The sequence below is a fragment of the Neoarius graeffei genome, chromosome 25 (assembly GCF_027579695.1).
Source record: "Neoarius graeffei isolate fNeoGra1 chromosome 25, fNeoGra1.pri, whole genome shotgun sequence".
NCBI classification, from domain to species: Eukaryota; Metazoa; Chordata; class Actinopteri; order Siluriformes; family Ariidae; genus Neoarius; species Neoarius graeffei.
In genome coordinates this window covers 50,971,093-50,995,909 of record NC_083593.1, presented here as the reverse complement: position 1 = coordinate 50,995,909, position 24,817 = coordinate 50,971,093, and the positions used below count along the sequence as shown (strand labels likewise).

Here is a 24,817-nt window from a genome sequence, read left to right as displayed (position 1 = left end):
ATTAACCCTAATGCATGTTGTTTTCTCTATTGATAAGGATTTTTATTATGATTTTTTATTACAATTTCCTATTTTTCATAATTTATTATTTATCTATGCAGTATGACAGTTTTAGGTTTCTACAATGTGCAATATCTGCGCCCCCCCCCTTCTCCCCACCTTTCCCCCCCTCTCCCCCATATCTTATTCTTTTTATATTTGCATATGTAAATACTTAATTTATTTTAATTTATCTAGAAGTTTTCTCTATTTCTTTTCTCTGTTTATCTGTAATGATGCTGCTGGAATCTTAATTTCCCTGAGGGAACCCGCCCAAAGGGATCAATAAAGTCTAATCTATTTTACAATTTTTTAATTAGTTCTTTTCATGAGATTTTACATAAAGGTTCGAATGTATTCATTACGAGTCTTCGGCTCACTGTACATATCGAAATTAAATAAATCTATCTATCTATCTATGACGGTTTAACCTAAGGCAAATACACGCGATAGGAGTGGTAAGATGGCGGCCAGACGGCTTCCTTCTAACGAGCCTATGAGCTCTCCAGATTTTATAACGAGCGGAAAACGCCTGGGAACTATTTTGCAGCCGTACATGATTGTGTAACGTTTATATATGTCCGTGTTGAAAAGCGGTGTATTGGTAAGGCTCGGTCAGGGTTTGTATTATCGTACAAAATAAATTAACTTTTTTGTTTTAATTTATTGGAATATGAGCAAAATGCAAAAGTACACCGACTTAACTATGTATTTATTAGCTATCCGGTCACTGTGCTAGCTAGCTCTGGATAGTTCATAATCTATCCAAGATGGAGTCCCGGAAGCAGAAGAAAGTTTGGCGCTATGTGGAAGGAGGCAGTCTGCTGAAGCTGAAGTCGTATCTGCGGAAACACAGAGATGTGGAGGTGAATTTCACTCGGGGGAAGAGGAGGAGAGGTGTGCTGCATGTGGTCTGCTCTCATGGAGACGACGCGCTGCTCAGGCTGCTGTTAAAACATGGAGCTGATCCGCTTCTGAAGGACCGGAACGGGGACACGGCGCTGCACCTGGCCGCCAGGAAAGCACTGAAACACGGCAGAACAGGTGAGCTGATACCGGGCTCTGCTGCTGCTGCTGCTGCTGCTCTGTTCAGGGGAAACTGTGGGTGGTAAAAGAGAGCAACTGGACTTGCTTGAAGGTTCTTGAAGACGTTTCACCTCGAACACCTTTTTTTTTTACGTAAACGTGACAGTCAGAGAGGTGCTCTTATCATTTTGTTGAAGCTCACATTTATCAACATCTCACATGAAATAAAACAAACAGACGTCTGAAATAGACATGGCATATGTTTAGAAAATCAGCAATTTAACCACCATAACCCTTTGAAAAACTCTCTAAATATCAGCTAAAACTATCAAAGTTCTTAAATAATATTTAGGATGGCTATTGTTTTGCTGTTTAGTGGATTTTAGCATACATTTCTGTGGCTTGTGGCAATAATATAGAATTGTACATGATCAAAGTTGATTTTAGCTTGGGTTTTACATTATAAGAAAGAAAGACTGGCAGTGACATATTAGATTGGTTATAAATTGGTTCAACTTATTCACATCTGTAAAATACAGGCCTAGGTGATATCTCTGGGAGTGGTTTTGATGTATTACATGTTGCTTTATTTTTGCATGGTGAGGTTGATATTTACATGGAATTGCCCCATTTTGTTATCTAGTAGCATAGTGGTATACAGATCAGTTAAATTATGGTCAGACAACAGATTTTGTAATGGCTGAGAATAGGCCAGGCTATGTCCATAGGCCACATTTAAACTGATTTATTTCACCTGTTTGTGAGAACACCAAGAAGAATGCATATGCACATGTAGGCTATATCTCTAAAATTGTATGCACTATAGCATGAACTTAAAAAGTAGATATGTGACCTCAACATAGCCTAGGTCAGAATCAACCTTACTAACCATTCCCCACAACTGAATGAATAAAGCAAGATGATGTGTACAAAAGTGAACACTTTTTAATGGAAGGTGCAACAAGCTGTTCAACACAGCAATATGGCCAAACTGTCAGAATGGTATGTTAAACAGAAACAAAACAGAGACAAGTGATTTGAGAATATACACTCAAACAAAACAGCAGTAAAGGAGGAGAGGGGCGACAGCCTGAGGAAAGCCCCCACAGGAGCGCACAGCATTTGCAACATAGGCTACCCAACTCAGTACAGGAACAAAGCTAAGGTGACTGTCAATCCACCCAACTTGTGTTTAGCCTTTTTAATGTGATCCTGTATATCGGCGTTACCACCGTGGGCTACGGAGAAGGAACACTTACGCTACGTTCACACTGCAAGGCTTAATGCTCAATTCCGATTTTTTTGTGAAATCCGATTTTTTTGTGAGGTTGTTCACATTAACAAATATATGCGACTTGTATGTGATCCTCAGTATGAGCGAAAAGCGACCTAAAAGTGTTCCGCATGCGCATTGCAGGATACGACGACGTCACACGCAGTGAGCATGGCCAGTGTTTACGGAAGTAAAACCGCCCGGTTGCGGTATGACCCATCCAATCTAGCTTGAGTAGCTGCATCCCCCCAAATGGAAATCAGCTCCCTAACCTCTGCGTCCTTCCATTGAGAAGATTCAGAACCTTCACAGCCCGAAGCGTCCCTCGCATTGATGTCATGCACAGGGGCGCAGATACGTTTTTTGAACTGGCGGGGACAAAAAACTGGGGGGGGGGACAAAGCTGCCAGCAAACCAACCCCAACCCCGATATGCCTGTCAAACTTGTTGTTAGTAACCATAGCGACCAAGCTCGAGCTCGCAACCTGTGCAGTCTGCGCAGCTCAACCAACCGAATATCAGTCTTTGTTTTATGTGAGTTGTTGCAACTATGTATACACTGCTGTGCACCTCAATAAACCGAATGGTAATTAGTCTTTTGATTTTTCCGTGAGGTTTGCCTTATGCAAAGAAAGACAGCATAGACGTTTTTTCCTCCCTATAAGTGGGGTGGACCGAGCGAGGTGAATTTAAATCTGGGTGGGACGAGTCCCCCCCTCTATCTGCGCCCGTGATTATGCGCCATGTTGTTGTAACTTTTTTTGAGACCTGCCGCCTACTTCAGCGCAGAATAGTGACGTTTGTGGCTTGTTGATGACGTGTAAGTCGGATGAATGCGACCTGTCGGTTCAGACTGAAGTCGCATATGAAAAGAGCGGCTAGGGATCGGAATTAGGACCACATATCCAAACGGCCTGGGTCGGATTTGAAAAAATCGGATCTGTGTCGTTCATATTGTCAATAAAAGATCGGATACAGGTCACATATGGGCGAAAAGATCGGATTTGAGTCACTTCAGCCTGCAGTGTGAACGTAGCCTTAGTGTGTGCAGTAGGCTTCGTGCGCATTGTTCTGCACCTCTCGGAGGAAGGGGTAGGTGCCCTGTAAACCTTTGGAAAAGGTACATTTTCTTTTCGGCATAATTGCCGCGGCATTACTGCTGCTAGCTGCTAGACAAAGAACATTCGCAGCAGTTAATGTTTATTTTATTGTTGCATGGCAACACGTTCTGTTGTCTGGAATAATGTGGCTAAATAAACACCCACGCCACAGGGCCAGGGGGCAGTAACCAGGAAAGTTTGCGATTCCTGTCAATTCATCAAAATAGTAAATGCAGACATTTCTCCGCTAATGATTCCCACGCTGCTCAGTCGCAAACGTCGCGAGTGGCGAAAACCGGGACATATCCGTGTCCCGACAGACTTTTGTCGGGACTCGGGACACACAACCCCAAATCAGGACTGTCCCGGTAAAACCGGGACGTCTGGTCACCCTTCAGTTCTGTCTGACTAATAGGGAGTATCAGGTATTTATCCTCTCATGGATGAAAAACAATCCTAAGGTGTCGCTGAGTCATCCTGTTGGTGTGGGTCACTGGGGACTGGGTGTGAACGGCCTAGAGAGTCGTTAGGGTGATCAGTGGGTTGTTGGTTCTCTCTGTCCTCCTGTGAGTCACTGAAAACAGCTGGGTTTTGGTGTACATTCAGTTGTCTGGGAAGTGTGGCAAGGACTGCATTGTAGCTTCTTTAAAGGGCATATCCTGCACCAATTTAGTGGGGGGTTTTATTTAATTATTTTTATATGAAAGTATGTCCCTTTACACACTCATCCAGAAGGGTAATTTTGCACAAGGCCATCTGTCTAGCCTGGGCCCGCCCATCCTAAGCGTGACGCAACACGAGGGCCTGTTGCGAGCTTGGTCTGGCCAGGCAAGCTATCTCCAGCTCTTCCAAGCTCCGGAAAAATCGGGAACCAATCAACTTTGAGCATCTCCAACGGCCCTGGGTAGAGGCGTGTTCAAGGCAGTGACGTAGTAGAACTGCGACCGGAAGCCATAGATTGTTTACAGAATCATGCTGTATTGAAACCATTCAACGGGAAGTTCTCATTGAAAACGGAGCAAAGAGCAGCCCTGGAGGTATTTATTGAAAGGAAGGACGTTTTCGCCTTGCTCCCGACCGGCTTCGGTAAGAGTTTAATCTACCAGTTAGCCCCGCTAGTAGCCAAATCAATGGGGCTCAGCGAGAATCCTATCGGCGCGTCACATACGTCAGAGGAAAGAGTGATGTGATTGGTTTAAGCTTCGTCACAGCCTTTTCTGGCTTCGACCAGTAGCAAACTGAGGCATTTCAGGTAGGCGGGTCAACCACGGGCTCTGGTGAACGGTTGGGCTGAATATCTTGGCCAGACCAATAGCTCGTAGAGCATTGAAGTCGCGTTAGCCAGACTACCATCTGTCTACAGCAGAAAACAATAAAATAAAACGCGTCTGGAAAAATCCTAAGAGAGTCTGGAGCCAGATTGATCCAGATTCGTGACATCACATGTGGATCCACCAGCAGGCTGAGCGACAAACACAGGAACACCTAATTTAGAGGATAGTCTCTCTCATTTCTTACCCTGGCAACAGTCGGCTTGTGAATTGCTGATTTTCTTGGTCTTTTTCTCGGCTCGGCTTGGTCCTCGGCTTCGAGGGCCTCAGTGGATGCGGCACTTCGCCTTCTGTCAGGGGAGACGAACACGGCTGACTCCTTTGGTGACGCTGACACAGATGGAGACGGTGTTGCTTTGGGCATTCTAACAGATGGAACTGCGTCTTTTTTCAGATCAAGTTGCTTCTTGAAGCCCATTTCCCACTGCAAATAGTTCTGAACAGGCTTTCGTCTAAACCGGAGAACAGGGGCGCTGCGCCCTCTTACCGAAATGCCGATTGAACCCCAAGTCACACTTAGGCCATGCACTTATATGCTACTGCACAACATGCAATCTTTCTCAAAACGATCTTTTCTCTGTGAAAACATCCCAGTAACACCACGTGACTGTGTCTGATCATCAAATACGTTATAATTACTCCAAAAATATTCCAATCATAGTAGATACACCGCCAGACGGTGCAAAAACAATTCAAATTGGCGTTTTCCAGACTGAGGCGCCATGTTGTTTACTTGTCGCAGCTGCTCTCACAAGATTTGACATGGGTTACGTACAAGGTCAGCTGACTTGTAGTGTGAGATTTCTCGAGACTGAATGACCTTTCACCCACCAGCGCGGGAGCTTTTGACAGAAGTAGTTCGCGAGTTGTTTTTGTTGACACTTGGGCATTTAAAGAGGTCATCCTGCGGCACGAAACGGAAGAAAGCCAAAGACTGTCCGGGGCAGAAGATGATTACTTCTTTCTTTTTCAATGTTAAACCCTCTCAGATAGCCTCAGAATGTCCCATTGTAGCCTCAATTTTTCAAAGGCTTCGCACAGCGGAGGGGGGCACGGACAACACCCCCACCCCCACCCCGGTCGCTTTGCTCCCTTGCCATGGTGAGCGCCCTCATACTAAATTTTTCTAGAAAAAACCCTGCTCAAAGTCGTCGGGCTTTATGAAGTGAGCCCCGCATATGATGCTGTGGTCTGTTACATGTTGCCAGTTTTTCCGGGTGCCTCGCACAAAGCGCTCCCATTTCTCTCTCATTGTCCGGTCTTTTGGAAAACGATGAGTACTAATCCCATCAAGATTGGTGTTGCTACACCCTCCTATGATGCGTCTGTTAACCATTTTAATAATTACGTGATAACGTTGAAGAAATTTGCAGAAAACCACCAGGTCGTTTTCTCATAAACAAACCAGAGCTGACATAGGATTCAGAAGGAGGCGTCCCGCACGTAACGTCATGAAAATCAATGTTTGCCGGGAAATCCAAATGCCAAGTTTTTTCAGAAGCGGGCCAATTCACCTCAAATGGCTTGATTTCAACTGAATTTTTCTGGTATTGCGCAAGGTAAAACAAATGCACAAAATGTGACAGATGTTTGACCAAAGTTTAATATAAAATAGGAGAATTACATTGATCTTGCTCCTAAATATACCCAAGATGTGCCCTTTAACTCCTCGCTCATACCAACGATCCTCTCTGGCTAAAATGCATACGTTGCAATCCTGAAATGAGTGTCCTTTGTCCTTTCCGGGACTCTTCATCTTAACAGCAAAGGACACTCATTTCAGGATTGCAACGTACGCATTTTAGCCAGAGAGGATCGTTGGTATGAGCGAGGAGTTAAAGAAGCCATTTTTGTCAACCTGGAACGGCCATCACTGAACAGAGGTGGGGGTCTAAGACATCATTTATCAGCCACCTACAGTGCAGTCCTTGGCACACTTCCCAGACAACTGAATGCACACCAAAACCCAGCTGTTTTCAGTGACGCACAGGAGGACAGAGAGAACCAACAACCCACTGATCACCCTAACGACTCTCTAGGCCGTTCACACCCAGTCCCCAGTGACCCACACCAACAGAATGACTCAGCAACACCTTAGGATTGTTTTTCATCCATGAGAGGATAAATACCTGATGCTCCCTACCAGTCAGACAGAACTGAAGAAGCCTTTCGGATGAGAGATGAAACGTCTTCAAGAATCTTCAAGCAAGTCCAGTTGCTCTCTTTTACCACCCACAGTTTCCTATGACCTGGATGACTGAGAATCTTCAGACATATTCAGGGGAAAGTAGCCAGGGCGAGCCCAAGAAGACGCTTTAAAAAACACCACCAGATGGCTTAACACTAATTTGCATATTCATTAGATTCGTCATGGTTATTTGCATAACTGCTTGTGTTGCATGAAGAAGGAAGATTTTCAGAAGAAACTTTTGAATAGAATCGGATGTAATCAAGTCGAGAATTTACGAAACTAGAAAATATATTAGACATTCTATTTCTAAAAATAAGGTTTCTGCTCATGGTCAAAATCAATCAATCTATCTTAGGTTTGTTTTGTTTCTCTCCAGAAGGAAGAACCTCTCCCCAGCCTGCCTCACGATCGTGGGTCCATCTCATTTTTGGTCTCCGTTTTAGTCTTGGTGTCCATTCTGTCACTCTAGCAGTCCGGCTACGTGTCCTGCCCAGTGATGTAATGCTTGTCTGATGATTCTTCTTCTTCCTTGTCCAGCACTGCTGCCAGGTCCTGACCCTACTGATCCACATGTCATTGGAGCATAGTTTTACACCCTTCTTGCCACACCCCTCCCATTTCTGGGCTTGGGAAACAACCATTCACACCTTTGGGGAAACTGGAGCACTTGAAGGAAACCCACACAGACACGGCGAGAACATGCAAACTCAACACTGAAAGGCCTCCGTCAGCCACTGGGCTCGAACCCAGAACCTTCTTGCCGTGAGGCGACAGTGCTAACCATTCCACCACCGTAAATAATAAAAATACAAATAAAAACAGCCCTGTTCCATCCACAAATGTAGTAATCCATACACACTTACAGTAATGCTGAGGACTACAGTTGACTTGCTAACTTTAGGACTGCAGTTGTCTTGAACAGTTTTGCACTCAAGTTTCCATCAATGAAGAGTTTATAACATCAACGAAACTGACTTCATGTTAAAACTGTTAATGTTATAGTCAGGCTGTCTGTTGTCGCCCAAATGAGGATGGGTTCCCTTTTGAGTCTGGTTCCTCTCGAGGTTTCTTCCTCATGTCGTCTGAGGGAGTTTTTCCTTGCCACCGTCGCCACAGGCTTGCTCACTGGGGATGAAATTGGCTTATGTTTGGGGTCATCAGGGACGTGCACAGGATTATAGAGGGGCAGGGGCTCAAAGTCAGAAAAAGGGCAGCAAGTGCATGATTTTTTTTTTTTTTTTTTTTCCCGGTCCTTTCCAAAATATGGAAATGTAGAATTAAAATTAACGTACTAATAGGAAGGTAAGTACTTAGCTATGTGTCCTGTGTTGGTGAAAGTGATATGCAATTGCCATTTCTTTTGTGTCGGTAAAATTGTCACTCACATTATCATAGGCTTGGAAGACATGCAAAGCAATAAAACACTGGTGCATTATTAGGCTTTTTTTATTGTTAAAGATTTAACATTGAACAGTGAAACCTGAACTTTGAACAAATAAGTAAATAGCCTAATGGACAAAATGATAAAAATCAGACAGCGGCATTTTATTTTGTATTTTAAACTCGATTTCCTGTACCATGCAAACTTCTCTGTGCTGCTCGATGCGCCGTACTCCGACGTCCAGCAAAAATAGAAACTGACACATAACCTTGTTTTTTTTTTCTGAAACATAACCCACATTTGATTTGAGCACGTTGTGGAAGAGGTCGACGACTAGTTTTATATATACACAAGAGGAGAATGTAACAGGGACCCCAGACGTCCGCTATTTAGCGGAATTCCGCTATTTTCTAGCGAAAGTGTTTTTTTTTTTTTTAAATCTCTTGTATATCTATTACAAATATGTTTTCTGATTTGGTTTGCTTGTTTAGCGACATTTTCGTTGGCTTCGTTTGTTCTCGTTGACATTCGGGAACACTCGGAAGTTAAATTGATGTAAATATCGCGAGCAGTGTTGCCAGATTGCGCGGTTCTCCGCCCAGTTGGGGGGTTTCAAGTGCATTTTGGCGGGTTTTGAACATATTTTGGGCTGGAAAACGTCAGGAGTATCTGGCAACACTGACCGCGAGACTGTACGTGATAGAACAAGAAAACAATATGGCTGCGCCCATTTGCTAGAAAACATGTTTTAACTCCGTTCGTGCTTTTGTTTCTAATGCGTTGAACTTAATTCCGAGCACTGCAGGAACATCAGAAAAGCAGAAGGAAAGATCAGAGAAACAAAAGCAGAGAAAACTGGAGGAAAGACAGAATGCACCCCAGAAAAGAGCATTAAATTCCTTTGCAGTGAAACCTTTCAAAAAGAGAGGTTTAAATCAAATATCTCCAGTATTTGCTGTACATATGTCTCATCTCATCTCATTATCTCTAGCCGCTTTATCCTGTTCTACAGGGTCGCAGGCAAGCTGGAGCCTATCCCAGCTGACTACGGGCGAAAGGCGGGGTACACCCTGGACAAGTCGCCAGGTCATCACAGGGCTGACACATAGACACAGACAACCATTCACACTCACATTCACACCTATGGTCAATTTAGAGTCACCAGTTAACCTAACCTGCATGTCTTTGGACTGTGGGGGAAACCGGAGCACCCGGAGGAAACCCACGCGGACACGGGGAGAACATGCAAACTCCGCACAGAAAGGCCCTCGCCGGCCACGGGGCTCGAACCCAGACCTTCTTGCTGTGAGGTGACAGCGCTAACCACTAGCCTACACCACCGTGCCGCCCGGTGATAGTTTCTTACATTCCTCTATTTTTTTCAATTACTGCTGGGATCCCTGATGTAAGCTTCCGACGATATATGATACTTGCATGTACACCGAAGCACAGCCAAGGCAATCGATTGTGAACAGTAACAGGTCAGGTCACGTCAGTTAATAAGCAGATTATTAAACTACAGAGACTTAAATTACTCGCACAAATGTCAGTAGCCGTACAAACGCCCAAATGTGATGTGCATACAGTTTGAAAGGGCGAACTGTTAGACCATAACTCACATGTTCAAGCTGCCTCACTGTCGCGTCTCCTCTGTTATCGCTGTGGCAGCGCAGCGGCTTCTTCCCTCTCACTCAGTCCGCGCGCCCCCGCTCTCTGGCCGCACTCGAGTGGAGTGGAGCAGCAATGGACAGAGAAGCGGCGGCTCAACGCACACAACGACCCCGTATTACAAGAAAATTGGTAGATTGCCGTGGAGTTTTTGTACCGCTGTTGTTTTAAACTTCTAACAGGACTGTATTATTTATTATCAGGATTATTATTATTATTATTATTATTATTATTATTATTTTAAAAGGGCAACATTTAATTTGAGGCAAAAAGGGCAGGGGCTCAAGCACCCCTAAAGCCTTATATGTGCACATGCCTGGGGGTCATTCAAATTCTGTAAAGCTGCTTTGCGACAATGTCTGTTGTTAAAAGCGCTATACAAATAGACTTGATATATCAAGAACCGCTCAACTAAGTAAAGAGGAACGGCATCCATCGTTACTTTAAAACATGAAGTGCCTTTTTTTTAATTAATGAAAATAAAGAAAAAGCATTGTTAAAAGGTGTGTCCAAACTTTTGACTGGTTCTGTGTGTTAATGTGGTAGAACTGCATGTCCGGTGTCTCGGATTGCGTTTTAGCCGTGAACTTTTGCTAGCAACAAACATAAATTGCTGATAAGTGATAGAAGTCAATCTCACCTGAAATATTACTCATGAATACATTCTCATTCTCTTTTCAAAGGATAAAAATAAACAGTAGTGTAAACTAACAAGACGAAACTGGAGTTGTAGATGTAAGTTCAGGATGGATCTGTAGCGTGAGCTGCATCACTGGGAGGCGGAGCCTGGAGGGGGAAATTGTGCAAATGTGATTATTTTTATTTTCAGCAGAAAAGTCATTTAAAAAGGTCAGAATCTCTAACTCTGTCGTTCTTGGTGTTTTGTTTTTTTCGTCATGCTGTTCCAGACTATGATGATCTGGTAGTTCCTTTGCGTGAACACTGTCCTGCTGCACTGAACGTCCCGAACAACGCTGGAGTCACTCCTCATGAGCTGCTTCAGGGCCTGAGCTTTAAACAGGTATGATACGATCCAGTCGCAGTGCAGAGATCAGCTTTGCTGTCTCTTGGTCTTGTAGGTCCTGAAACGTACAGTAGACAGCATGGTTTGGTGATTTCCCTGTGCGCTCTCACATCATTTATCTGACCAGGTTATAATTGTTTGTTTGAAAAAGGTTTTAAAGGTCCCATGGCATGGTGGTTTGTTGATGCTTTAAACGGGCTCGTGGAGGTTTCCGGATGTTATATCCGCAGCCTTTCTCGAAACGAACCCTTGGCACGTAAATATAGCCTCCTGGGAGAAAGCCCCATTTCAGCGCTTTTCCCAGTGCGTCGTTTTGCTAATGAGAAGCAGGAGGCGGGGAAGGGTAGAGGGTGGGGGCGGGCCATGGGGGGGCTTGACCAAGCTGCGCGCACACATACTCGCTGCTATCAGCGCCTGTAGCCACGCTGCTAAGACAAAACCCCGTTCTCCCTCGGACTCCTTTCGTAAACTCAACGTGACACAGAGAACAGAGAGTGAGAGTGTTCGGAGTGGTAGTTTACGAACGTATAATACCCTAGGCTTGAACACGCACTCCATAACCAAAGAGGATAGAAGCAGCAACTACAGCAACATATCGCTTATCCAACAGAAGGCATGCATTGCGGAGCAATAGTCAAACATAAGCTCATAAGTTACAGTCAATTTCCAGACTAAACTCAGTTTAACAGAGCATGCTGCATGCTCTTTAGTTTTGTAGCGCAGAGTACCTGGCTAACTGCAGGAAGCGGTTAGCTGCACAGCTAATGTAGCCATTGCTAGGCTAACGCACCGATTTTAAAACACGGCAAAACGACTTAACAGTTATACACTTACTTGTTCGGTGTTTGTGGCTGATGCGGCAGGGATGCTTGGTACGGACCCAGGCTTCAGTGACAGTTGATGTGCAAAACCTGCCCTGTACTGTCCCAAGTTGTGGAAACATTCCTCAGGAAAATGCTTCCGACAAACATACACCGTCTTAGGTAGACTCGACGGCGTATTATTGGAGTAAATAAAATTAAGCCACTGCGTCTTCAGGGGCTCTCCCGTCGGCAGTAAAAACAGACTCTTTTCTGTGTTGTCACATCCATGTACAGCGCAATTTCCATGTTTCGCTCGCTTAGGTGATGCCATGTTGTGTCCTCTATGGTCTCCTCACTACAACTGGGCGGGGCAATCCATACAGTGGGTGGGAATCCAGAGGGGGGGCGTGGGGATCATCTCCCTTGCTGAAAAGGGAAGAGCTTATCAACGCACCGTTTTGACGCGCCATTCTCAAATGTTGGGCATAGTTTGGTTTACACATTATGAAATTTCTAGCCACTGGGGTGACTTAAGAAGGTCAGAGGAACTCATTTTAACGTTAAAAAACCTCAGAAAGTGAAAATTTCATGCCATGGGACCTTTAAGTATGTGCTCAGAAAGCGTACACGGACAATAAACAAACTGGGACAGGATTAAACTTCAGTTGTAAACCTACAGTGCTGTGCAAAAGTCTTAGGCACGTCTGAAGAAATGCTGTCAAACAAAAATGGCTTAAAAAAATAATGAAATGAAACGTTTCAACATGAAAAAATACCATAATCGGGAAGCCATAATAAATCAGTCAATATTTGGTGTGAGACGACCCTTTGCTTTAAAAAAAAAAAAAAAAATAGTCTGAGGTCCAATAGACTGAGCATCTTCCAGAACCAGCCACAGTTCTTCTGGACACTTTGACTGTCACACTCGCATCTTCATTTTGCCCCAAAACCCAGCAGCCTTCATTATGATTTCTTTTTTAATCTGAAAAGTGCTCTCTTATGGAATACGCTGCTCAGATACAAACTTTCCGTGTCCGAAATCACTCACAACTCACTGTATAGCGGACAGCCATTTTGTAGTGCTGTCCGAATGTACACTACCGTTCAAAAGTTTGGGGTCACTTTGAAATGTCCTTATTTTTGAAAGAAAAGCACTGTTCTTTTCAATGATCACTTTAAACTAATCAGAAATCCACTCTATACATTGCTAATGTGGTAAATGACTATTCTAGCTGCAAATGTCTGGTTTTTGGTGCAATATCTCCATAGGTGTATAGAGGCCCATTTCCAGCAACTCTCACTCCAGTGTTCTAATGGTACAATGTGTTTGCTCATTGCCTCAGAAGGCTAATGGATGATTAGAAAACCCTTGTACAATCATGTTAGCACAGCTGAAAACAGTTTAGCTCTTTAGAGAAGCTATAAAACTGACCTTCCTTTGAGCAGATTGAGGCCCTGTCCACGTGGCAACGGATTCAGGTGACTCCGATACAGTTGCTTATCGTTTAGGCCTGGCGTCCATACGGCACCGGCGTTTTGGGTGCCCAAAACGCAGTCTTTTTGAGAACGGGTTCCAGAGTGGAAAGATCTGGCAACGTTGCCGTTGCGAAGTCGTCTGGATGAGTAGAACGGATTTGTTTACGATGACGTCACAACCACATGACTGTGAGTGCTTCACGCCGGGTAGAAGTGTAACGAACTCGATGCGAGTTGTCAACAAATCCTATAACTTGGTTCATGAAACGCGCTTACAAAATATTTTCACTGTGAATATTTATTGTGTAATGGTGCAAAAAGAGAGAGAGAGAGAGAGACTCTGCCCTTAGGGCAGAGTCAATCCCGCCAGCAAAAATAGGGAAAAAAAGGAGCGATCTCACCTCTTCAGATGTTGGTTTAAGTCCTACAATACATTCCTCAAAAAGGGCGTAAAAGAGCAAATTAATCCATCAATGTGTAGCATTCAATTTATTCCGGACCATTAAAGACGCCGCCTTCCGCGTAGAATCATACGTCATCCTCGCCGCCATATTGGATAGGTCAAAGCGGAGAATAAAGATTAGCTGCGTTTAACTGTACCAACAGGTTTACCGTCCAAACGAGATCACATGGGATTACCTTTCACAGGTGAGAAACAACAAATTAGTCCATCAACGTGTAGTATTCAATTTATTCCGGACCATTAAAGACGCCGCCTTCCGCGTAGAATCATGCGTCATCCTCGCCGCCATATTGGATAGGTCAAAGCAGAGAATAAAGATTAGCTGCGTTTAACTGTACCAACAGGTTTGCCGTCCAAACGAGATCACATGGGATTACCTTTCACAGGTGAGACTGGAAAAATACTTTTCATTGTATTTGGTCATTATAATGTAATTTTACGAACAGATTTTTCTGACTTTGTGGCTAATATGAAGTCTCGCGCATAATAGTTTATGTGCATGCATCCTTACTTCTATTGTTCTGGTGTCTCCGAAGGGACCGTCTTACAGCGCCCCTAGAGGTGTGGCATGTGTATTGCATCGTTTTCAGCAAGCGTTGTGTTGCCATATGGACCTGATATTTTACTGATCGTTGCCCATTTGGACGCGATATATTTTTAGATAACATCTAGTTGCCGTTGTCGTGTGGATGTAGCCTGAGTTTCTGGAGCATCACATTTGTGGGGTTGATTAAATGCTCAAAATGGCCAGAAAAATATGTCTCGACTATATTTTCTATTCATTTTACAACTTATGGTGGTAAATAAAAGTGTGACTTTTCATGCAAAACACAAAATTGTCTGGGTGACCCCAAACTTTTGAACGGTAGTGTATAGTGAGAATTATTACACCCTATATAGTGCACTCATAGTATCCCACAATGCACCGTGAAAAGTAGTGCATCTTTAGATGGTCAATAACCAAGCAATATATCCCATCATGCATTGCATTCGCGCTGAAAGAAAAAAAAATGTGTCGGGGTGAATGGACAGAGGAAGAAACGTGTTATAAATGGACATTCAGATACAATTAAAAATAGTAAGAGAATAGAAATAAGCTAAAATGGAATAAGACAGATAAAACACAAGAATAAAAGTTAGAGTGCAGAGTGAGGAATTAATCAAAAGGCTCGAATTTGATTTAATAAAACACAGCGGCGAAGAAGAAAGTAAGTAAGTATTCAGCCTTGATTTAAAAGAACTGAAAGATGCAGGTGCTTTGTATTGATTAATGTGGGAAATGCGCTCGGTATAATATGGATTTATCACAAAAACACACGCATGTATTTATTATTTTGAAAACCCACCAGCCGACTGATCTGCACGTTTTAATTGTGTGACAGTAATGACGTAAATAACGGTGTGGCAGAGTAGTGTCCCAAAGTGTTTGTTTTTACACTTTACCAATGAGCTCACTGTATAGTCCTCTATATAGAATTCCGTAGATAGTGAGTAGGGAGTAGTGAATGAGTGAGTTATTTCAGAGACAGCTTTTTTCTTTTTTTTTTTTCTCCTGTAACATTTAATTTTGTGCTGGAAAAAAAAAACGAACGTTTGGAACTCAAGTGATTTTTGTAATATTTTGACTCAATGTAGAAGTCATAAAATGGAAATCTATAAAGTTTGTATGGGGAAAAAAATAGGAGGGCGAAGACTTTTGCACAGTATAAAAAGTACTGTATATACTGCGTAAATTATTAAATGAAATTAGTGAAGCTGTGTGTGTGTGTTTCTGTACAGAAGTGGAGTCTCGGAGCAGATGCTCCTCCTTGGTCTGATCCTGAGCAGGAGTGGAGGGAGAAGCTCATGGGGGAAAGCCATGATGAGTTTTTCGAAACCTTTGGAAAATATGATGATGGTAAGATGAATTGTAAATTGAATATTTTATACTAAGCAGGACATTGAGGCGGGGCAGCACGGTGGTGTAGTGGTTAGCGCTGTCGCCTCACAGCAAGAAGGTCCGGGTTCGAGCCCCGTGGCCGGCGAGGGCCTTTCTGTGCGGAGTTTGCATGTTCTCCCGGTGTCCGCGTGGGTTTCCTCCGGGTGCTCCGGTTTCCCCCACAGTCCAAAGACATGCAGGTTAGGTTAACTGGTGACTCTAAATCAGGGATGCCAGGGTGAAATTGGTTAGGGGGCCAGATTTTTTTAAGTGGGACCTCGGGGGCCGAATTACACCTTAGGTAACTCAACACATGGATATACTGTTTTTAAAATGATGCCAACAACACATCGAAAAGGAATTGTATTGGCACCACAATAGCCTCACAATGAGACATACAATTACATAGCAGATATTTACCCTTTGAAAATGTGACACGGACATATCCATGCAAGTAGTCCACATTTAGAAATGCAACAAAATAGACTAGGTGCCAATGCCAACACATTTTCTACAAATAACACAAGAGTAAACTGTAAATTATTTTGATCATATTTATTGAAGGCTTACACATAAAAGCATTGTTAGGCCAAAATTAGGCCAATTAAAAAAGTCAAGGCCAAACACTCCTAAACAAGTCACAGAAATAAGTGCCAGAACAAAGCAATCCAAAAAATAAGCAAAGTGACTTAATATTCAGTAGAAAAACGTAAGGTTCTTGAAAAAAGCCAGATATGACCTCACATTTGCATTGGCTCAACAACAGATGGCACGTTTCCTTTGCCAGTCATACAACTCCAACCCACATTTTCACAAACCCATGCCTATGCCATTAGCCTACTGTACAGCATACATCAGTAAAATCCAACCCATTTTATTCCCTCCCAACCATATCACACAGGAATATGATGAATGGGAAGACAAACCTACTTCAGCTACATTTTCCTTGTCGAAGCTAGACATCTTTTAACTTTCACTAGCTTGTCGACATTGGGGGACAGGTTCTGGGCCGTGGCTATTTTCATAACGTCATTGAGATGTTCGTGTGTCAGGCGATTACGCAGTTTCGATTTATTAATATTCATCACAGAAAAGGCCTGCTCACATAAATATGTTGTCCCAAACATACACAATATTTTGCCTGCAAATGCCGTCATAACTGGGTACTCTGGCGGCAAGTATTTGTAGAATGATTCGATTGCAACAGATGTGTACTTATCCTTCAACGGCGCGCAACACTGCAGGCTAACATCCTGGTCAGCGCATGCGCTGCAGCAGCTGAGGCGGGCAGCAGCAAAAGACAAACTGAAATAATTCCACGAAAATTGAATAAAAATAAAACGTCAGGTTGAATTTTTTAAAGGAAAAACCATTAGATGAAAGTTTATTTTATTACATTTTTTAATTAAAAAAATGGCTCTCCCATATCAACCACGGGCCAGATGTGATGTCCAATCGGGCCACTTCCGGCCCGCGGGCCGTAACCATGGCATCCCTGCTCTAAATTGACCGTAGGTGTGAATGTGAGTGTGAATGGTTGTCTGTGTCTATGTGTCAGCCCTGTGATGACCTGGCGACTTGTCCAGGGTGTACCCCGCCTTTCGCCTGTAGTCAGCTGGGATAGGCTCCAGCTTGCCTGCGACCCTGTAGAACAGGATAAAGCGGCTACAGATAATGAGATGAGGACATTGAGGCGAGGCTGTTAGTGATGTCACATGTCAGCGACTGGCTGCATTTATGGTATGTGGAATTCTGGAGGATGGGTAAACAGGCTTCCTACGGATCATGGAATTTTAAAAAGTCTATTCCAGATATGGAACATCAGGGGATTTGATCATATTTGGGGCCGAGTCATGGAATATCAGGGAATTTTGTTTGTAGCATGTTTAAATTTTAGTTGCCATTTTGGCAAAAATAGTAATATTTTCCATGCAGTATGATGTTCACTGGCGGCACGGTGGTGTAGTGGTTAGCGCTGTCGCCTCACAGCAGGAAGGTCCTGGGTTCTATAATGACTACTATAATGACAGGCGTACTAACACCTTCTGCGCGCTTCGGCAGCGCATTGATATCTGAGCTCCATATCAATGCACTGCCGAAGCACACAGAAGGTGTTAGTACGCCTGTCATTATAGTGCGGACTTTCCATAGCATAGAAAATCGCTACGTTTCAATTTGTGTAACTGAACTTGTTTCATATCACTGGTCATATAAACCTACGTAAACAGGAAAAACGCGGAAGAGTTTGGTCGCATCTAACTACAGCCCCAAAAAATACCATTGGCCATACTGAGCCTAGCTACATTGCTAACAGGAGTGACAGCGCGTCTGACTGACTGGGAGGTCGCGCAAAGCTCGGACAGGTACGGAGCAGCTCGTCTCAATTCAGATAAGAGCATATTTCATTATGGAAATACGGTGGACTGTTCCTTTAAGTGTGAAATCGCAAAACGGTATTCTAGCGAACAACAAAATAGTAAAGATTCAGAAAAACAAATCATTCAGTGATCATTTTAATAGTGTAATTTCATCCCAACTAGGCCTAACGCTCGATTTAGAACTACAAAAAGTCCGTGTGTCGGACATTTTAAGTACCTTTGTAAAAGTTTCGCAAATGTTGCAGTCAGCATTTAAAATGCTAACTTAGTTTTTGTACAAGTTTCAGTTGATTAAAGTGTCATATTTTATTAAATGTGTCTGCTTTTGTAATAAAAAAAGTACTGAAAGAAAAAGCAAACACGGCATTGCGATTTCTTATCCATCCAATAAAAAAAATCCCTCCCTCCCGACTGAAATTTTTTTTTGCTCACCCGGTGGACAGGAAACGGATTTTTTTTTTTTTTTAAGGATGGCCTTATGTCGTTTTTTTTCTTTTCTTTCCTCTCTATATGACATGCATGAGGCACGAGATTTAAGTTCAGCTCTTGTTGATACACAGACACTTTTTCTTCTTAAACTCAGGACTTTTGGAGATAAACACCTGCGAAGGCATGATGGTTTATTCAATCAGTAAATCAACCGTTGCTGTGTTTTTCATGATCCGTGTGTTTTCCAGATTTCCTGAGAGATGAAGACGTGGAAGACTTCGGTGACTGGACTGATCAAATCAGGAGGGAGTATGAGGCCAAACAACAGGCCACAGCGAGAGCGAAAAGGAAGCGGAGACGACAAAATGAGGACGAGGAGGAGCGGCAGCGTAGAGAGCTGCACGCCCGGCTGGAGAAGGAGCACAGGGAATATCTGGAACGTGCCTCTCGGAAAAAAGACGAGACTCAGCGGGAGAAGAAGAGGCGCTACAAGGAGCGCTGTGACACAGTCTTCCTCGGCTCCTCCTCCAGCGGCGTCCTAGGATATGATGACATCCCATGGCCCGCGCCACGCGGCTCTGTCGACGATATGGTTACCGTCATCCTGCATGGTGTGGACCGATCCGACACAGACGCTTTCCGGAAGTTTCTGCGGCGCCAGCAGGCTCTCTGGCACCCTGATAAGTTCGCTCAGCGCTGCGGTGGCCGGCTACAGGACAGAGACAGGCAAAGGATTGTGGGTACAGTCACGGCTCTCTCCCAGGAGCTGAACAGACTGGCTCAGAGTCTCCGGTGACGCTACAGTCAGAAACCGGAGTCCTGAAATTTGTCGCTGTGTTATAACATAGTAATTATTTTACACGTCCAGTGTGGAATTTCAACCCGATTGGCTGCAGGCAGTCAAATATTATTTAATAAACTATAAATATAAATAACGTTTCAATAATTTAAAATGTGTGGTGTTTATTCCCTTCTCAAACTCTGATTTTATAAGTGGAGTGTCATTTTCTAGAAGAATGTTCTAGAAATAAATAATTGTTTATTCTATCCACATTCACTGGATATGAGCAATCACACACTCTGATTGGCTACTCTACTACTAGGACATCGGCTCATATACCGTGAGTAGAGAAAAACAAAATGGCAGAGTGTGTTGCTGAACCAACCGAGGACGAAATAAAAACTACTTGAAAGCAAAACCCCAAAAAATACAAAAAAGCAACAAAATGTGGAATAAAATTATTTGAGAGTAAGAACATATCTTTTATTTTATTTTTCAATAATTATTATTCTATTTTTCACAAATTGCTCCTGTTATTTCGCTGGTTTATTTACATTCTAAGCGCAAATGATTTTGTCTGACGTTTTGTATAAAGTTTTTATTTATCAAATTTGCAAAAAATTTAAAAAAAAAATGCTCTTTTTCTCAAAATCCAGTGAATGTGGATAGAATAAAAGTTATTCCACTCAATCTCGTCGTACACGGCTTATAGCCAACTCATGTACGACTCCAATTTCATGGAATAACTGTTAAATAGTCAACTACAGAATTAATGGCACCCTTCCCAAAAAAGGTACATATGTTAAACGTTGCATGAGATTATAACCATCTCATATCGGCAATAAAATCTAATGAAAAGGCTTAATAATGTCAACTTTAGTCATGAAGAAATAATATTTTCTTACTTTGATTGTAAGGATAAGAAAATGTACATGTAACTTGAGGAATGGAGAACAAGGTTGGGCATGTAAATAATGTACTGTATGTACAGGAAGAGTACAATATAATATCAGGAATATTTGAGATACAAGTACTATTGTAATAGACAATAATGAGGTTTTTAAAAAAAAAAGCTGCTGCTTCTTCCGCCTGCTCCTGTTAGGTGTCACCACAGCGGATCATCATGATCCGAATATTTGACTTGAAGGAGAACTGAAGTCATTTTTAAACATGCTTTATTTCTTAATTAACATGTTTATTCAGTTACGTTTTGGGTTTTAGTAACCTTATATCGTGACTCGTATTGGCAACTAATTGCAATTAAATATTATACTTATCAGCCTGTTCGGTTTTTAGCCGTGTTGAATTTAGTTCGTTTGGTCCACGGCAGGCGTCGCTTATCCGCGTGATCTTCATGAGACTTGCACGAGACTTCGAAACATGAAGTGTCAGCCAGGTGTCAGTGCCGCCATTTTGAAAACTGTTTTCCAAACGAAGTATTGCACAAAAACGAGTTTAAATGACGATTACTGCCTACTTTTTTCAAACTTTCCTGATTGCTATCAAAACAAACAAAACTTCCGGCTTGATTACATCAGCATTCGAAAGAGGGCGCGCGCGTCTTTTGACAACGTTGGCAGATGTTGGTCACTTTGATTTCCGCTGTACGTTTTACTTCTGTCCTACGATGTCTCGCACAGGTCTCAACGAATCTCGTTTACGGCCATTGCTTTGATATATGGACCGATGTATTACAGAGCGTATTTCAAACACTCATAACTTGCTATAGCAGCGACAAAATAGCTATCAAACATCTCATTATCTGTAGCTGCTTTATCCTGTTCTACAGGGTCGCAGGCAAGCTGGAGCCTATCCCAGCTGACTACGGGTGAAAGGCGGGGTACACCCTGGACAAGTCGCCAGGTCATCACAGGGCTGACACATAGACACAGACAACCATTCACACTCACATTCACACCTACGGTCAATTTAGAGTCACCAGTTAACCTAACCTGCATGTCTTTGGACTGTGGGGGAAACCGGAGCACCCAGAGGAAACCCACGCGGACACGGGGAGAACATGCAAACTCTGCACAGAAAGGCCCTCGCCGGCCACGGGGCTCGAACCCGGACCTTCTTGCTGTGAGGCGACAGCACTAACTACTACACCAGCGTGCCGCCCCGCTATCAAACATGCATTCCGATATTTAATAAAATGAGAGAAACAGAATTTTGATGATATAAAATTTGCCTTCAGTTCTCCTTTAACATAGGTTTTTTACACCAATTATCCTTCCTGACGCAACCCTCCTCAATCTATCCGGGCTTGGGATTGGCACCAAGTACACACTGGCTTGTGCAGCCCCAGTGGTTGGGTATTTTACCGAATCTGCATGTCTTTGAACTGTAGAGGAAACTGGAGCACCCGGAGGAAACCCAGACAGACACAGGGAGAACATGCACACAAACTGCACACAGAAAGGCCCCCAGCAGCTGTGAGGTTTGAACCTGGAACCTTCTTGCTGTGAGTTGATCGTGCTAACCACTGCACCACTATGACATGGGAAAAATGTATCAGAGTTTAAGTACAGAATTTTATAAGATTTATTTTCGGAAGAGGGCGGCACGGTGGTGTAGTGGTTAGCGCTGTCGCCTCACAGCAAGAAGGTCCGGGTTCGAGCCCCGTGGCCGGCGAGGGCCTTTCTGTGCGGGGTTTGCATGTTCTCCCCGTGTCCGCGTGGGTTTCCTCCGGGTGCTCCGGTTTCCCCCACAGTCCAAAGACATGCAGGTTAGGTTAACTGGTGACTCTAAATTGACCGTAGGTGTGAATGTGAGTGTGAATGGTTGTCGGTGTCTATGTGTCAGCCCTGTGATGACCTGGCGACTTGTCCAGGGTGTACCCCGCCTTTCGCCCGTAGTCAGCTGGGATAGGCTCCAGCTTGCCTGCGACCCTGTAGAAGGATAAAGCGGCTACAGATAATGAGATGAGATGAGATATGGAATTGTCACTTGAGTGCAATGTGGGAAACGATGAGTACTAATCCCATCAAGATTGGTGTTGCTACACCCTCCTACGATACATCTGTTAACCATTTTAAGAATTACTTGATAACGTTGAAGAAATTTGCAGAAAACCATGTTTTCTCATAAACAAACCAGCGCTGCCGTAGGATTCAGAAGGAGGCGTCCCGCACGCGACGTCACGAAAATCAATGTTTGCCGGGAAATCCAAATGCCAAGTTTTTTCAGAGGCGGACCAATTCGCCTCAAATGGCTTGATTTCAACTGAATTTTTCTGGTATTGCGCAAGATAAAAAAAAAATTGCACAAAATGCAAAACGTGACAGATATTTGACCAAAGTTTAATATAAAATAGGAGAATTACATTGATCTTGCTCCTGAATTTACCCGCGATATGCACTTTAAGCCTCCAGATCCTCCTCAACAGCATGGATGACTTCTTCATCACTCTGAAAACGGCGACCACATTTCCGAGTGGGATTTCAGTTTGGAGAAACAGAAGTCAGACGGTGCTAGGTCGGGCGAGTAAGGTGCATTGGGCAACAGTTCAAAGCCACATTTGGTTGCTTCTACCCCTGGAACCTCTGCTGTGTGGATGGAGGCGTTGTCCTGGAGCAACAGCATGCCAGCTTGAAGTGTTCCTCTCCTTTCTTCTTTGATTGCTGCTTTCATTTGTCGCAATTCTGATGCAAGTAGTCCCCATTAATGGGTTTACCCTTTTCCAAGAAGTCAATCATGAGCACTCTTTCACTGTCGCAAAACACAGAAGCCATCACCTTGCCGACAGATACCATTTGCTTGGACTTTTTAGGAGGCGAACTGGTGTTTTCCCATTGTTCCCTTTGATTCAGGATTCATGTCTCATCCTGAGTCACAAATCTCCTCAGGAATTTGCCTGGATCAGCTTGAAAATGAGCCAAAAGTGTCCTCAAAATTTCCAGTCTGTTCAACTTTTGATCTGGTGTCAACATTCTGGGCACCCTTCCTGCAGACAGTTTGCTCGTCCCCAAGATGTCAGTCAAAACTGAGCCATCACTGATGTCCTTGATTTCCGCTATGTGTTGGACAGTTACGTCATGACCATGCAGTGAATGACCTCCAATTGATCGTCCATGGTCGCTGATTTTGGGTTTCCCAACTGTGGGTCATCTTCGGTGCTCTCCATGTCCCACTTTATGGTTAAAAAATTTGAACCATTAAAAATATTTAAAGTTTTCAACTTTATTGTTGAATAGCAAGGGGAGTCCTCACTAAGTGCGTTGACCATCCCTGCGTCCAAAATCGCTCACTTCTTCACTACTCCTTACTCCCTATATAGGGAATTACTATATAGAGGACTATATAGTGAGCTTATTGGTAAAATGAAGAAAAGAAAAAAAAGACGCTTTCGGACACTAGTCTGTCGCGCTGGTATTTACTCCTGAAATTTGCAGACGATACAACGGTCATCGGCCTCATCCGAGATGGTGACGAGTCTGCATACAGATGGGAGGTTGAACGGCTGGTCTGTTGGTGCGGTCAGAACAATCTGGAGCTGAACACGCTCAAAACTGTGGAGATGACAGTGGACTTTAGGAGGAGCTCCCCCCACACACACTCTGCTGCCCATCACCATCACCAACAACATTATGACTGCTGTTGAAAGCTTCAGGTTTCTGGGTTCCACAATCTCTCGGGACTTGAAGTGGGAGACCAACACAGTCACTATCATCAAAAAGGCTCAGCAAAGGTTGTACTTTCTGCGCCAGCTCAGGAAGCTCAACCTGCCTAAGGAGCTGCTGACACAATTCTACTCTGCCATCATTCAGTCTGTTCTTTGCTCTTCCATCACTGGTGACTGATCCAAACCAAACAAACAGGAGAAGAACAGACTGCAACGGACAATAAGGTCTGCAGAGAAAATGATTGGTGTCAACCTGCCCTCCATCCAAGACTTATACTTGTCCAGAGTCAGGAAACGGGCAGGTAACATCTCTGCGGATCCATCACACCCTGGTCACAAACTGTTTAAACTTCTCCCCTCAGGGAGGCGATATAGATCTCTGTATGCAAAAACAACCAGACACAAGAACAGTTTCTTCCCTCAGGCTGTCTCTGTGATGAACAGCTAAAATCCGGATTCATATATCAGTAATATTACTTGCAAAATATCTGCACACTCATACCATCATTCTGTGCTGACTGTTACTTATATTATATTTATACTTATTTATATTTACTATTTCATCTTTGCACAATGCACCATATTGCACCAAAAGGGAAATCCTTTCTGTGATGAACAACTAAAATCCAGATTCATATATCAGTAATATCACTTGTAAAATATCTGCACACTTATACCGTCATTCTGTGCACACTGTATACTTTATATTTATTTAACTATTCCATACTTGACTTACCTGGATTAGTTTGCACTATGCACCTATTTTTTTTTGTTTTGTTTGTTTTGTGTATATGCTTTTTATCTGTTTTTGTACTATGAGAGCTAAGTGAAACCGGAGTCAAATTCCTCGTGTGTGTCCACATACCTGGCAATAAAAGTGTTTCTGATTCTGATTACTGTCGCACAATTAAA

The 24,817-nt window shown here is 43.3% G+C and overlaps 1 protein-coding gene across 1 annotated transcript; it reads left to right on the top strand.

Annotated features, from left to right (window-relative positions):
• Positions 1-623: 623 nt before the first annotated feature.
• Positions 624-19,435, top strand: nfkbil1 (nuclear factor of kappa light polypeptide gene enhancer in B-cells inhibitor-like 1). The gene is made up of 4 exons (XM_060908246.1): positions 624-1,083; positions 10,918-11,030; positions 15,555-15,672; positions 18,749-19,435. The coding sequence occupies exons 1-4, from the start codon at positions 810-812 to the stop codon at positions 19,294-19,296; spliced, it is 1,053 nt and encodes a 350-aa protein (XP_060764229.1). The 5' UTR covers positions 624-809; the 3' UTR covers positions 19,297-19,435.
• The last annotated feature ends 5,382 nt before the right edge of the window (positions 19,436-24,817 follow it).

Excerpts from the sequence above, each read along its gene's own strand:
- nfkbil1 (XM_060908246.1), top strand. The coding sequence starts at position 810 with ATGGAGTCCCGGAAGCAGAAGAAAGTTTGGCGCTATGTGGAAGGAGGC. Across the intron at positions 1,084-10,917 it reads ACTGAAACACGGCAGAACAG|ACTATGATGATCTGGTAGTT; the intron begins GTGAGCTGATAC and ends ATGCTGTTCCAG. Across the intron at positions 15,673-18,748 it reads CTTTGGAAAATATGATGATG|ATTTCCTGAGAGATGAAGAC; the intron begins GTAAGATGAATT and ends TGTGTTTTCCAG.